General features: G+C 42.6%; 1 protein-coding gene across 1 annotated transcript in view; it reads right to left on the bottom strand.

Annotated features, from left to right (window-relative positions):
- Positions 1–486: 486 nt before the first annotated feature.
- The window catches only part of LOC142492361 (perilipin-2-like), a 45,062-nt gene continuing 29,535 nt past the window's right edge, over positions 487–16,013 (bottom strand). The window contains exons 2-8 of the mRNA XM_075595009.1: positions 5,112–5,153; positions 4,704–4,899; positions 3,799–3,881; positions 3,219–3,471; positions 2,357–2,541; positions 1,516–1,650; positions 487–1,112 (exon numbers count right to left, since the gene is read on the bottom strand). Of these exons, the coding sequence (XP_075451124.1) occupies positions 735–1,112; positions 1,516–1,650; positions 2,357–2,541; positions 3,219–3,471; positions 3,799–3,881; positions 4,704–4,899; positions 5,112–5,138 (1,257 nt within the window). The 5' untranslated portion in view covers positions 5,139–5,153 and the 3' untranslated portion in view covers positions 487–734. The remainder of the gene's footprint in view (positions 1,113–1,515; positions 1,651–2,356; positions 2,542–3,218; positions 3,472–3,798; positions 3,882–4,703; positions 4,900–5,111; positions 5,154–16,013) is intronic.

Consider the following 16,013-nt stretch of genomic DNA (forward strand, 5'->3'; position numbering starts at 1 on the left):
CTCACAGCAGATTCATACTTTAAAATCAAAAGCACATTAAACCCTACAAAATCACTAGCCTCCCCACACCCCAAACCTGTCAGTAGGTACATCATATATTTTCTGGAGAGGCACTCCTCTATGCTAAAGGCAGGGGCTTGACCTTTGCACCACCCTCTTCTGCTGGCTGCACTCACCCTAGTGCAGGGAACAGTTGCTGGCATAGATTGAGCTCCCACACCAAGATCCACATAAATACTGTACAGCTCTAGTGCCGATCACCATGTAACAAGGTGAGAAGGACATTGGAAATGGAAACAGACTGCAGCTAAATAAAGAGGATCTGGATATTAAGCTTGTGTTATGAACAACTCTGCATGATCATGATTGAAGAAACATTCTAAATTTCTTGCCAGAGTTAAGAGCATATCTGCATGTACTTCCTACAGTACCATCAATAGAACAAGCCAGGCTTTTGAAGACATTGTCTAGACACAAACAAGCTGGTTAATGCTGAAATATTTATTGCGAATACAAAAACATTATACATGATAGTTGGATAAGTGCACATTGTAAATGTCATAATTCCCAGACTACACCTTCACTGAAACTGATGGCAGACATACATGGAAGGGGCATTTAGGCTCACAATGAACCGCTCTGTTTTCTTTAAGTGGGTTGCCAACAGTGACTCAAGTTTAGTGTTTAAGTTACCAGCAGGAAAAAACACATGCAAAGTGTTTACACGGCTCAATTCAGTCTTCCTGGCTGGTTGTCTCTGCCCCTTCACATTTGTGCTCACCATGCAGAGACCCAGCCAACTGGGGGTAAAAAGGACCAACCAGCCAGTTTAGTGGTGTGTTGTGGACTAGATAATCCATTACATCATCCATAGAAGCCTTCATTTTTTGGAGCTGTCCTCTGCTGGTGGTCAGGAGACTGTCAGACACTTCTCTGAAGGAGGAGGCAGAGTGGAAGTTTTGGTAAATATCTCCAGCCATGGCACTAATACTATTAGCTTTGTCTTGTATGTTCTGTGGCAAGCCGTGCATGCTGGATACCAGGGAGAGACATGTGGTCTGAAGCTGCTGAGACATGTTCCGGGCAATTGCTAGTGTGCGAGATTCAATGTGCTGTGAAAAAATAATTATTGTTAGGACTGTGAAACATTTATTAAATTAGCAGAAGTTGTTTTAAGCATAAGAGTTGGTGTTATTGATGAGGTTTAATAGCAGAGTGCATTTTAGTGAGACAAGGTTGTAATTACAAGTATTGCAAACTCATGGGTTTAAAAGCCTAGTGGTTGTAACAAAGAATCCAGTGCTCTGTATTAGACACATTTTAAACAGTTGTGTTTATATTGGGCAATTCAGCTTTCTTTCAGAAGTTTAACTTTTGCACAGCCAAACAGGTCTAGGAATATATTTAGAATAAAAAAAAAAAAAAAAAAAGGGGGGGGGGGTTGGGAGAGAAGAGGCTTAAGGGTCATAGTTTCTCCTGAACACCTTTCAAGTACAAATGCAGAAACAGATTTACCTCAGCACTTTGAGCCTCATCAGTAGCAGACTGTCCTGTGCTGCTCTTCCATTCCACCCATGAGTTGTAGAGTTTCTCTTGGGCATTGTGCATCTTCTGGTTGGCGCTGTCCATGTTCTTCCTTGCATATGCAATCTAGAAACAGAAGCATAACCTGTGAGGCTATCGAACCACAAGCTCTACAGAGAAGGGCCACTCTGCTCAAGGACATACATACAGTTTTGACTTTGCTAGGAAAAGGAAAACAGACAATTCCTGCGCTCCTCCCAATTGGGCTAAAATATACTAGCGACATGTTTACATTTAGAACCCAAGTCTGTGGATCAAAGGAGTCATTTGATGGACTATCAAAACTTGCCAACCTTGTCACAGTAGACTCCATTTAGAAGGTACCTACACACTGAATGTCATTTCTTATTGTCCTATAGACTAAAACTGAAATATGCAAAAAGGCCTTGAAGGGGTTAAAGGAAACATGCTTTCGTGATTGTGCAACAGCTTTTAATTGCACCAAATCTCAAAAACATGCTTCAGTTATTTAACCCATTCGGGGGTGTTTGCATATTTCAAATTTTAGTCCATATGACATTAAATGACATTTTCAGTGTAGATACTGTACTTGCAAACAGTTTACCTTGAATCATGTTTTGCTCAAAAGATGCAACCAAATGACTCCTTGGATCCACAGACTTCGGTTCCAAATGTAAACGTGTCACTAGTATATTTTAGCCCAAGTGGAAGGAGCAATCTAATCCTTTACCAGCAAACTTCTAAAGGGAGGAGCGGGGTAATACAGCAAGTACAGTTTTGGCTAGGAAACGAGACAAATTCTTGCACCTACCAGGTCAACTGTATGATGTAGCTGAGAAATGGCTTCCTCACTTCTGCATTTGACATCCTTGACCCGAGCCAGCGTTTGCTGGTAGGCACGCTTGCGAAGTTTTGAAGAGAGTGACCCCAATCGGATGTAGTAGTTGGGTTTCTCTGTGCCGACTTCAAACCCCTCAATATTTGTGGCTTCCATGGCTAACAAAAGAATATAGGGTTATGTTAATCTTTAGTGTTTCCCATTTAACCCTTTGGGTACCCCCCGTTGTAAATGTATCGTTCATTATATAAAAATGATGCAGCACTCCAAAATATAATCGGAATATTATGTGTTAGGTGCCAAGGAACAAGTGGAACCCCGAGCTGTTCCAAATCAATCTGGGTGTTTCCAGCACACTGAATAAAGGAGAATTCAACACTGGATATGCCAAATTGAAGTGTAGGGGGGGGGGGGGGGGGGGGGGGGGGAGGGAGGAGGGGGAGAAAAAAAAAAAAAAAAAAACCCCACTATGAATGCTACAATAATGCTGCCTCATGATTGTGCAAAAATGGTGTATATGCAAACGCATGTAGTGGAGATAAGGGGGAATGACAAAAGATGGAGAATAAAAGGTATAAGACAATGGGAGAAGACTGTGCTGAAGTTGCTTTTTTTCCCCCCAATACATTTCAATGTCATATTCAGTGTGCTGGGAACACCCATATTCTCTTGTTCAGTATATAGTTGTACTTTCCCCATCCCAGAAAGTATGTACAGGTACATTTCGTGCAGTACTGAGGAAGGCCAATGACAACAGCTCTGTAGATGGCGACAAATTATCAAAAACTGCTGCACATCTTGCTATCAAAACAAACAGCAGGTTGAAAGCGCTTACCCAATTCTTCCTCCGTCAGTGGCAGGTATTGATCCAACAGCGTCTCAGACTTGGTCAGCGCAGTATCAACTCCACTGCTCACCATCTGCACAACACTGCTTCCCAGGACGGTGTTAATGCCGCCATTCACAACAGCCTTTGTCATTTCCACACTTCCATGGACAGCACCTTTTGTTTTATCAACTACCACTGTAATGCTGTGCATCACTGTGTCTTTGGCACCAGCCACTGCATCAGATGCATTGGAGATCACCTACAAAAGAGGATAAGATTGCAAGGTAAGTGACAGATACGTGAGGTGTCCTTTATCCCTCATCTGTCATAGTGACCCTTTTGCCAAAACAGAGGTACCAAAATAAAATAAAACAGGGGGGGGGGGGGGGGTTCTACTGAATTAAGCCCACTGTTTTACTAGAGTAGTGCTATAACAAGTGTGGGGTAGAACACAAATGAACAGAGTATTACTTTTGGAGAAGCTTAAACAATCTGCAATAAGACCATCACCAGGGAATGACAAAGACCAAACATGGATTGTTAACATTTTAAATTTGCCAAATAGTTTTAATGCTCATTGAGTTACCTTATCACTAGGTTGATACAGAATAGGCAGCTTCTCTTCAATTTTATCCAGCCCCATGCAAGCATAGTTGTTGGCAATTGCAACTAGAAGAAAAAAAAAAACACCCTTAGTCTGATACTGATGGCACAACTAGATTCTACAGAAGGATAGCAAAAAAGCCAAATCCATTGTGAAATGTAGGTGAAAGGTAGTGTGCCATAGATAGGAGAAATGTCAGACTAAGCTAGTTTACTGGGAAATGCTTCAAGTACTGTAAATCTGACACTACTCAAGGAACAAAGCTCACCAAGGCTATCCAGGCAGCAATATTGGATTGAATAATGCCATAATGTGGTAGTTAAAAACATGTTGTAATACACTTAAACCAGCAATTAATATCTTCCACAACACTGGCCACTGAAAATAGTAACCCAAACTTTAAATAGTTTAGTCTACATTGCAGGTCTGAAACTTGTATGACTCATTCACAAAACTCAAGCCAACAATAGCCCTAAAATGATTACACCACTACCCTATCTGCCTCACTTCCCTACACCATGAAGCAATCTCAGATTGTGTCAAGGAAGCTACAGTCACTCACAGTTTTGTTCCCAGTTTTAAAAGAAATCAATTCTAAATGCTGTTCTCAGATTGTGGATTTTGCATTGCCAGGATGATAACAGAAAGGACAATTTGTGCACACAAGACATGCCAAGTGGGACAGCACAATCAACTTGCAGAAGCACAAAGAACCATAGTATCCTTATTTTTGTTCAGGGAGGGAACACTGATCTGTTTGAATATAATACAGGTCACGGCAAGAGCACGGGTTCACTCTACAGAACAAACATATCAGCAGTTATTTCACAACATTCCCTGTTTCTTGGCACAAGTCATCAATGTCTCACAGACTAGGTCAAACTTACTTTGAGGCTCCAGTTTCTGTATGATGGGCATAGCACTGGTGATGGCCACTGAAGTGATGGTCTTCACACTCTTCTCTGCCACATCACATACAGACATCAAGTAAGGATGGTTGTCTTTGGTGTTGACATAAGCAGAAGACACCATATTGTAGGTGGAGCTCACCAATGGCAGGTTAACCAACCTGGCCACCACATTCTAGGAACAGAAGGATGGAAACACAATGAAACAAAGCTGCATGCAGTGGGATGTCCAGTTTAAAATGCAACTAGTGCCAAGCTTCAGTACAAATGCTCATTAGACAAGCAGTCTTTCTCGGGTCATTATGATAAACCAGAAAGGGTGAGGAAGCTATAACAAAATACAGGACAAAGAAAGGGAATACATCACTCAAGACACAATGCACATACCTGCTGTTGCTCCACTATTGCAGTCATCTTGTCACGTGAGACCTTAAGACAAAATAAATCTAACATTAGATCTCAAACAGTGCAGGTCATATAACTACTGAGATATTGCCGAGAAAGCCACCGCAGACATGTACTGAACCCTAGATCTGAGCCGCATGGAGGCTGGGAATAGGGATACAGGAGGTGCTGCAGCCCCCGGGTTTATACATTTACATTTTGGAAATGCATGTATAGGACCCCCACCCAAAACTAATGTTCATGCACTACTGCCAATCTGTATTTAATATACAGTGAATATCGTTTTAGAGTCACGGTAAGTATTACACCAGGACTATTTAGTAGCCCTGAAAAAATAAGTCTTTAAAAAGAGTTTGTGTTTTAGATGTGTAGAATTCCTACATGGAAGCAACATATAACGGCAAACATACCCAGGGAAGGAAAAGTCCAAGCTAATGAGACTGCGGCTTAATAAAGAAAAGGATCCGGAGTCAGCAAAATGTTAAAACGGACGTGCCAAGAAACAGCAGCCAAGCTGTAAAAGTGCCGCCCCGAGACCAGCAAAGTATCCACTCACCCGAGTATCCGCTGCAGACACAGATCAGCACAGAACTATCGCTTCCTCCGGACAAGTTCACGTTCCACTCTCCGAACACTGACTAGAGCACAGCTCTGAGAGCAGATATTTATACCCCGCAGGCCACGCCCTCCTGCTCCCGCGAGACACTCTCCTGAGTCTGACAGATCTTCCCTGTTATCAGCTGGCTGGGGGAATAGCGAAGTGACGTCACCGGACAGCTAGTTCTGCATGTGTCCCTGGTGCTGGGTAAAGGCTGCTAAGGGGCAGAGATCCTGGCGCTGTGTGTGTGAGACTTATTGCTGCAGCTTCATTACATTAACATACAGTGGGAAATGGATACTTAGGCTCCACTGAACTGTTGTGCTGTCTGTGTTATGTTTATACTGGGGGAACGGAGATGCTTATAACATATATTCTTTCTGGGCGTGTCCTCAACTTTTCATCAATCAGCCCCTTGACAATTTTAGGACTGAGGGAAAAAAAAACTTTTATTTTCGTAACTTTGGTTCTATAATAAGTCTTAGGCCTGGGACATAGTACAGATGCGCGAGTGTGCGACTGAGTGTGTGACGTCACACGCGCCTGTACGTGCCGAGATCCGTGGCCTGCATGTTTGAGTGATGAGGGGCGTGGCGAAGGTGTGCCGATTAGTTGCATTGCAACTGTTACAAATATCTATTTGTTATTCTTGCAATTCGCTATCAGACCCAGGATATTTCACATTTAGTAAACTTGGTGAACTCACTCTGTGTCATCCAAAATAGATAAGAGTGCACTTTGGAGGACTTATAACAATGATCAATTCATCATAATGTATGCACAATTATGTGTAACACTGTCCCCCTAATCCCTCCTCCCCCCGCCCCATCTCAAATATGGATTAGTACTGGGGATCTACAAGCATTACCAGGTGTGTGGTGCTATACCAGGAGTACTGAGTCATCTGCTTAGGTGGTAATGTGACATGACAGGACAGGCTTAAGTTGATCTCTGTGTTTTTCTTCTCTTGGTGTTTCAGCGCCTGCAGCTGTGATGGAACCCAGGGTGTATGGGTGTCAGCCCCCATCACTGCACTCCTTACCCCTCCTGCCCAGGAACTGACACCAGGCAGAGGTATAGTTGAGCAGGATTTATTGTGGTGTATACTTGCAAGAGTTCTTCATAGCAGCATGGTCTCTCTGAAGTCCCAGGACTTCTAGATGGTGCTGCCCTGGTAGTGTGGGGCCTTGAGTCTTGGTGTTCTCAAGGCCTCTTGGACCTAGAGTGGGCCAGCTCATCCTCGAAATGGGAGAGGCTGGCAGCCCTTCCTCTCTCCTTGGAGAGCAGAGGAAGACTCCTCTAACTTTGATGCTCTTCGTAGGAAAACTCTGGAAGGGGCGGGCTCATGAACTGTACCCACCTCTAAGGGGCTGTACACAGGCCATGAGTCACCACCTCTCTTCTTTCACTTTATAGGATAGCAGAAGGGGGTCACTGGCCCATAGATTAATCTGCTACTGCCTGGAAATTAACAAGACTTACATCGCAAATATACTATGTGGGGAAAGAAAGGAACTATGGGACATACCCTGTTATATATGTTTATAATGTCCCATTATTTCCATACCACCCAGGACCCATGTTCCCTGTGCTCTTAATAGTGTACTAGCTTTATTGTATGACCCAGCTCATGTATATAGTTCTCTACCTCCATGTAAGCCAAAATTACACTAAGTGCACCATAGGAGCTTTATACCTATGACTGATTTATCACATTCTATGTAAATTTCTTTAAATATTACCTTCTTTTGTCCTTATCACTTAGGACTCATCTTCCTTGGACTTTCTAACAGAGTGCGAGCTGTATGGTTCGACCCTGCATACATAGTGCATATCAAAACGATCCACTATCAAACACAATAGGATTCTGTCCAGCAATGTTTTAGTTAGCTGACCCTCCCAATCTCCATGACAACACTCGGCTATTTAAACCCCCGTTCTGTAGCGAGGCAGACCCACCCAGGAAGAAGCGTCAAAAATGCGAAAGCTGCGTCGGTGTATGGCGACCATCAGTTACGTCACAGATGTTGTAGAAAGAGGACACTCTCGGATCATCTAGAGCAGGGGTGAGCAAACTTTTTATGCCGAGCCCCCCTTTTCATCCATGAAATTTCTCGGGCCCCCCCTGCCTGATGTAATCAAAATCACATGAAAAAAAAAAAACCTTTATTAAACGGTATACAATACAAATACAAATATGTCTAAATACTTCTTTCAATAGCTCGTGCAAGCAAAATTAGGCTGCGTCCACGCTGCTGCTGAGAGCGGTGACATCACCAACTCTCCAAGCATGAGCACAGTGTGTCCTGCATAATTTTGCAAGCACGATCAGGGGGTCATGGATCTGGGCTATTTCTGTGTGTGTTTGTTTGGCTGTGTGTGTGTGCGCGAGTGTGGCTGTGTGTGTGTGCATTGACTGCTGTGGAGCGTGCTTCAAAGTCAATTTTGTTTGTCTCCCCAAGCGGCAAGCTTGGGAGAGCTTACGCCCCCCAGTTTGTGCACCGTTGCATTCAATCACAACACCCATACACACACAATCACAACACAGACACAGCACACATTCTCAATCACAACACATACACCCAGACACAACACACAATCACTCACAACCAACACAGACAACACACACACATACTCAATCACAACACACACACACACACACACACAATCACAACACACACAATCACAACCAACACTCAATCACAACACACACACAGACACAACACACTCAAACACAATCACAACCAACACCGACACAACACACACAGTCAATCACAACACACACTTAATCACAACCAACACAACACACCACACACAAACACAATCACAATCAACACAGACAACACACTCACACACTCAATCACAACACACTCTCAATCACAACCAACACAGACACACCACACACTCAATCAAAACACAGACACAATCACAACACACACAACACACACTCAATCCCAACCAACACAACACACCACACACAAACACAATCACAATCAACACAGACAACACACACACACTCAATCACAACACACTCTCAATCACAACCAACACAGACACACCACACACTCAATCAAAACACAGACACAATCACAACACACACAACACAGACTCAATCACAACACACACAATCACAACCAACACACACTCAATCACAACACACATAAACACAATCACAACCAACACAGACAACACACACACAATCACAACACACACACACACACACACACATATCACAACACAGACACAATCACACACTCAATCACAACACACACACACACCACACACTGATATCACAACACATACCACACACTCAATTACAACCAACGCACACACTCATATCACAATCAACACAGACAACACACACTCAATCACAACACACACACTCATATCACAACACACTCCCTCCCCGCCCCCCCCCCCCCCCCCCAGGTGAAAGTACTACTACTGTACAGCATGCTCCGGTCCCCCATGCTGCCGAACACTGGAGCGAGTAAACAGACAGGAAGAGAAGGAGGGCTTGTGTCTGTGTGCAGAGAGAAGCCCCGCCCCCGCTGCAAGCACAGGGAGCAGCAGCACGGAGCTTGAGCTGTTTTGCCGCCTGTGCAATGCTCTGCCCACCCCCAGGTTTCGCCGCACAGCCTGCGCCCCCCCAAAATAATTTGGCGCCCCTCCAAGGGGGCACGCCCCCCAGTTTGCGCACCACTGATCTAGAGTGTTTCTCTAAAGGGAGCGGATACTCAATACTCAGATTGTGGTGCATTTTTTTTTTATTTCAAACTTTTTTATTGGTTTGCACAGGGCTTCACAATTTGGTATTAGAATAACATTTTTGAACAGGTATCCTCACAACAACTTTTGTGCATTGAGACGGAAAGGTGCCATTAAACAAAACATATAATTAACCTTCTTATTCTAACAGCTCTTTAACCAAGGATCTTTTCTCCTAATTTATAAAGCAACGTTTTGCGAAACCCTTTGGAGATTAAAAAAGGGATAGAGAGAGAAAAGAACAAATAGGAGACAGAGGGGGGGGGGAGGAGGGTAGAAGGGGGGAGGGGACCGGGAGGGAGGATATTTATGGGACTGGGATGGGGGGAAGAGGACAGGGGAGCTAATATCTCCCTCTGCCTCCGCCCCGCCCGCCCTTCAAATTCAGTTGTACTTATTTTGATATACTAGTCCCCACTTTTATTTTTAGTTCTGGGGCCATGGATCCCAGATCTTGTAAAATTGTTCCATTTTTTGACTCAGTTGTGCCGATAGTTTCTCCATGAGTCTGTAAGATGTAAGTGGCCGGCGCATCAGAAACAGATCAGTCCCATATACATATGTGTATATATATATAAGTTTATCCGCCTGGACCTCTGCACTGAGGTTAGTGATAAATGTATAATCCCTATTGGGGACAGGGACTAGTACCTAGTGTACACTAACACAATAATATAGTACATAAATTGTCCCATAACCTTAATGAGTGATAGCATAAGCCCACAAGGGTAGCTCATTATTCAGCTTCATCCTCCAGTGCGGTCCTATTGCGGTTCCTTCTTGAGAGCCGTGCAGATCCACCAGCAAGGTAACAAAGAGCAGGTAAAGCAGAAAAAGGCAGCGCACTGCCAAAAAATGCAGGAGGAGGCTCACTTGTACAATAAAAAGTTTATTCCATAAGGGGATCACACATCACCCCTAAACAGCTACAAAAATCACCACACCAACGCGTTTCAGGCCGTGTGCCCTTTATCAAAGTGTATTGATAAAGGTCACATGGCCCGAAACGCATTGGTGTGGTGGTTATTGTAGCTGTTTAGGGGTGATCTGTGATCCCCTTACAGAATAAACTTTTTATTGTACAAGTGAGCCTCCACCTGCATTTTTTGTAACCTGAGACTTTGCCGAACTGGTCTAGTTGAGATTGTAAATTAGGGAGGGATGTCAACAGGTTGGCAAGTGTTAGTATAATATCATCAGCAAATAAAGACATTTTTGTAACTTGTCCCCCCAATCTCTATTCCTTTTAAATTAAGATCTTCTCTAATTGTAGCCACGAGGGGCTCAATTGACAAAGCGAAGAGGAGCGGAGACAAAGGACAGCCGTGTCTGGTACCATTTTTAATTTTTATGGGGCTTGAGTCTCCTCCCATAAGCTTGACATCCGCTGTGGGCGTCCTGTAAAGAGCTCTAACGCCTTCTAGGAACGGGCCCGAAAATCCAAATTTTATCATTGTTTGATCCAAAAATGTCCACTTTATTCTATCGAATGCTTTTTCTGCGTCTAAACTTAGCAGAATAGCCTTTGTACCGGTCAGGTGCACATGGTCGATGATATTTATGATCTTTCGGCTGTTGTCCGAGGCCTGTCTGCCAGAGACAAACCCTACTTGATCTATATGGATCAGGCTCGGCAAAATCGGGTTCAGCCTGTTCGAAAAATGGTAATGTAGACGGACGTTCACAGAGGTACACAATTAGGAGGCTTTATAATGTGAAATTATAATAGGCTTTATTGTGCCTGTTCCTTATCATCAGGAAATTATCCAAACACAGGTGGGGGAACAAAGCTTCCATTCACTTGGGAGTATTTCTAGTGAAATCCTATGCAATTAGTTCACATCTCCATTAGTTAAGCATGTCTCGCAGCCCCAAAACATATAGCATGAAAATAAGCAGATATAAGCAGTCTCTTAAGAATAAAAGTCTTATCTGTTTCTTGGAGGGATAATCTTCTCACTTCCTGGTTCAGCTTCAGGTGTAGTAGTTTTCCCTGTGTCTTGAAATCAGCTCTGCTGTGCAGAGCTCAAGACCGGTCAGCTCCAAAGGTCAGCTCTCAGTCAGAGCTGAGAGTCACTTCCTGTCTTAAAGGCAGGCTTTTTGTAAACAATCTAATCAGGCAGGTGATGTTTAGTAATTAACTACCACACTACTAGATTAAAGGAACATTACTGAACAGGGATAAGTCCCCTGTTACAGTAACTATAAATGTTTAGATCTGAATTAAGAAGGGATAAAGGCCTATAGTTGCCACAATGAAGTGGATCCCTTCCCTCTTTGTGTATAATAGCCAAACTGGCCATGGACATTGAGGTTGGGACAGCTACTTCCTCCAAAAATGAGTTTAAAGTTTGAAGAATAAACGGGGATAGCACCACCTTAAATTTGTTGTAGTACAGGTTGTAAAAAACGTCCGGGCCTGGTGTTTTATTTATTTTTAATTGTTTGATAGCATCTGAAAGTTCTTCCTGTGAAATTCTCTTTTTTAGTCTTTGAGAATCTTCCTGTGTTAGTACGGGGAGATTACACTTTTTAAGATACTCAGATATTGCCTCGGACCCTGTATGGGGACCCTGAGATAATTTAGATTCTATAATTTAGTGTAGAAATCCGAGAATTCTTTTCGTCGTATGTTTTTAGTCCTGATTTGGTTCGTATCATGGGGATTTGGGATTTGACCCTTAGACCTCTAAGCTTGTTAGCCAATAGCCGGTCTGCCTTGTTGCCCTTATCATAGTAGCGTTGGTTTGTTCACCTTAGCTCTCTCTCTCTACTTCATCTAATTGGATCTGCTTAAGTTCAGTCCTGGTTTTGTCTAAAAAGTTTAAGAAGTTTTTTTGAGGGGTTGCTTTTATGTTGTTGCTCCAACGAGCTTTATATTGTTTTTGTTTAACTTTTTTCTTGTATGATGCTATGGATATTAGGTCCCCTCTAATTGACGCCTTATGGGCTTCCCATAGCATAGTCAGGGAGGCCATGGAGCCTTTGTTTATTGAAAAATAGTCTATAAGTTTTTGCTTAATTGTACTCTATACATCTGGCGAATTCGGTAGAGTCATTTAGTTTCCAATTATATCGATTATTTTTACCGAAGGGGAGAGAGAGCACTAATTCGATAGGGGCATGGTTTGACCAAGATATTGATCCTATATTCGACTGGGAGGATGCCTGGAGAATATCTTTAGTACCCAGAAAATAGTCAATCCTTGAGTAGGTCTGATGTGGAGCTGAGAAAAATGTATAATCACGCTGACCCTTGTGGAGCATTTTTAAAGAACTTTATGAGGCGGTTACTTAATGGTGTGAATATAAACACCGGTACTAGCCACGATCTGGATCTATCCCCGTGTGTACATCTTTCCCTCCCTAATGTGTCCAGTACTTTTGCTCATATAACTCCTGGGAGCGAGGCACTCCTTATTGGAAGTTAAAAGGTGCCTGGAACACCTGATGTGTTCCCCTTCTCTGCTAAACCTCAATATGCAGCAGATTCTGATGTAAAATTCTTCCATCAGTAAGAGCCTATTTGGATTAATACTCCATACACAGACTTTTTAAATGACTCTTCTCTTAAAGCAGTTTATCAACTTAAACTTGTTGCATGCAGTGAACTATTCTGCTATCTACTAAGGACACCACAGCCTATAAACTCATTTTGTTGCAATCAGCATATTATTCTGTAAAGATTAGGCTGGTAGTAATAGAGACTGAATGCCAACTCAATGGCTACATTGCTCTTGTGGTATTTGTTTACTGGCAACAATCCATCCATGTTACAGAGTATCAACTCGATATAATTGATGCATAGGTCATATGGTAACCCCAAGATACACGGTCATTTATATATAGTGCTTTATACAATATGTGTATTTTAGAATGTATTAGTGTTTTTGTTTGTGTTAATTGGATTAGGTTTACCTTCCCAGTTATTTTTTAAATATGTAATAGAGTAAAGGTTAAGTTTTATACTCAATCAATATATCCTATTCACACATTGGTTTTGAGTGCAGCCAAGGAGGGATCCTTTTCTACTTTTTGTATTAATATTACCATTCATCCCTTCAATGCACTTCCACCATTATTGTTAGGATGAAGCAAGAGTTCTTTTCCTACACCTTCCTACCCCCATCCCCTCCCCTCTTTTTCCCTTACTGGTTACACTATATATACCACAATGGGATTATTGGGGTCATCACGTTTTCAGCAGGGGGAGAGTGTAACCCCCTTGATAGGATACCTATGATTTCCTTGGTGTAAGGATTCTGCTCGATCTGTGACGGGTTTTCCAACTCACCTGCCCTTTCTGCTCACTGTGGCAATTTGTGGGTACTGACAGCCTGTTATATAAGGCTGCTGCAGTTCGTAGGGGGAGTCACTGAGCAAAGTTCTTACGTTTGCAGCACGTATTGGTCTTTGCAGTCACGCTTTACCCTTTTGCCTGTTTTGATTCCCCTGTTGCTGACCCCGGATCATGACTCTAACCTCGCGGCTTTCAGCCAGCCCCGACCCCTGCCTGCTTACCGACTTCGGATACTCTTACAGGACTCTGTCCCTGGGCTCTGGTCGGTTTATTTGCATCCCAACCTGAGCTCTGCGGGTCCGCTTCCTGATTTGAGATGATCTCCGACACACTTGGACAGGCTCTCAAGCCAATGACTGAAAACCTAAAGAAGGGTTCATGTGATTGGGCATCAGGAGTGGAGGAGTTTAGAGAGGAGAGATTAAGAGTCCCAAGTGGAGCATGAGGAGGGCAGAGCGACAGAGACTGGGAGGATAGCGACCACTGTTCCAAGGAGTGGTGGTGGCAAAGATCAGCATGAGACCGGAACCATCCCAATTCAGCCGGGTTGTTAGCAGCCAAAAAAAGGACAGCCAAGGTCCAAAGACAAGTTGCTAGGGAGTCATGAGTAAACTCTGAGGGGCTCACACTTTAAACCCTACAGTACCATTGACTGCACATACAAGTTTCTCCAAAGTCGTTGCGAAAAAACAGGCCTGCAACTATACAACCCAACATATAAATGAGCTCCAATGCTTTTCCGGCACCCACAAGGGCCCCTTTTTAATATGGGGTCATTGAGACTTAAAGATAGACACTGAGGGACAGCATCACTGCGATAAACACAGAGGTTTACTATTGTTGTAAACTGTATGAGTGTAATATTGGGTCCTCGTAATACGATCAGAACAGGATGTTTGGGAGGTTATTTCCTTAATACAAAACCATGCTATTCAAATACGTGTCATGTCACACTGTCTGACCTAACCAGGCTCCTGGCCGGTTGTTTGGTTCTAGCCCTGATATATGCCTGCATACGGTTCGGGTAATAAAAAGGGGTTACACATACAACCATGTACCATCATATTTCAACCACTGTCTCCAACCTATTTTGAACTAATCGATAGCATGGACCAGCAGCTTAAACAATATGTATTCAATGCTAAAAGTGTTTCTTACGTAAGCTTCAACAACTAGTTATTTTTTTTGTATTACTTTTCCACATCTGGATGCACAGTACATTTTTATGGCTGATGAGTTTTCTCACTCATGTATCATTCATAATCATAGTGGGAAACAGAAGACTTCTTATTACTGACACATACTAGAATGGTCTAATGACAGTAACAGATGTATAATTGTCATATACGACTCTTATTTCAGAATATGACAGTGTACAGTGTATCTGTAACATTAGATGCACTGTAAGTTTAAAGGAAATGCGAAACCATATCAACTTTTAAATAGGATAAAAATGTGTGAGATTTTGCGGTTCTGTACCAAAATATTGCCTCTTAGCAGAAAGGTCCTGCCTTCTAATAGTGACATTCTGTTGAAGTCTATGAGACTATTGATGGTAAAAATTAATGAGACGTATAGAAAATCAGTGAGTTAACAGGTCTGTAATAAGAACAGTTTTAACAAGAACAATATGGCACATGATGGAACAGGGTCTACATGAAGGTCACAGTTCCACTGGTGGGGGAGGGGGCACTTCCTCATGGTCACTGGTTGAAGAAAAAAAGGCTAAATTACAGAACTTGTACAAAGCATATTTGTATAATTACACTACAAGTTTATATCCATTGAATAACCAAAGACAACATTTTGATGCACATAGTGGAATGTGAAAAATGATCACTGATAGAATTAAGATCTTGTAGATCTTTGCATTAAATCTATATTTGTCAAAATGAGCAGGTTATAAAAATAATTAGGTTAAAGGTTATTCTAAAGAACTTCCTTTGTGCAAGTGGGCCAAATAGACTTACATATTACATTTTCCCCTTAATGAGTCATCATAGTGTTTCTTGCTGTTGCAATATTTCCTCATCTGTGTCACATCCAGTTTAGTCTCGTTCATTGAACTTTGCACAGACTAAGGAGCTCTGTAACAGTCCCTATCAGGGCCCTTCTGTTTCTTAATAATTCAGAGTCTCACAATTGTTAGGCAACAGGTACAGAGTACAGTACATGACTCATTCAACTCTAGTTACCTTTTGTTTTCTAAAAGGACTAA

This window comes from Ascaphus truei, chromosome 1 (genome assembly GCF_040206685.1).
Source record: "Ascaphus truei isolate aAscTru1 chromosome 1, aAscTru1.hap1, whole genome shotgun sequence".
In the NCBI taxonomy this organism is placed as follows: Eukaryota; Metazoa; Chordata; class Amphibia; order Anura; family Ascaphidae; genus Ascaphus; species Ascaphus truei.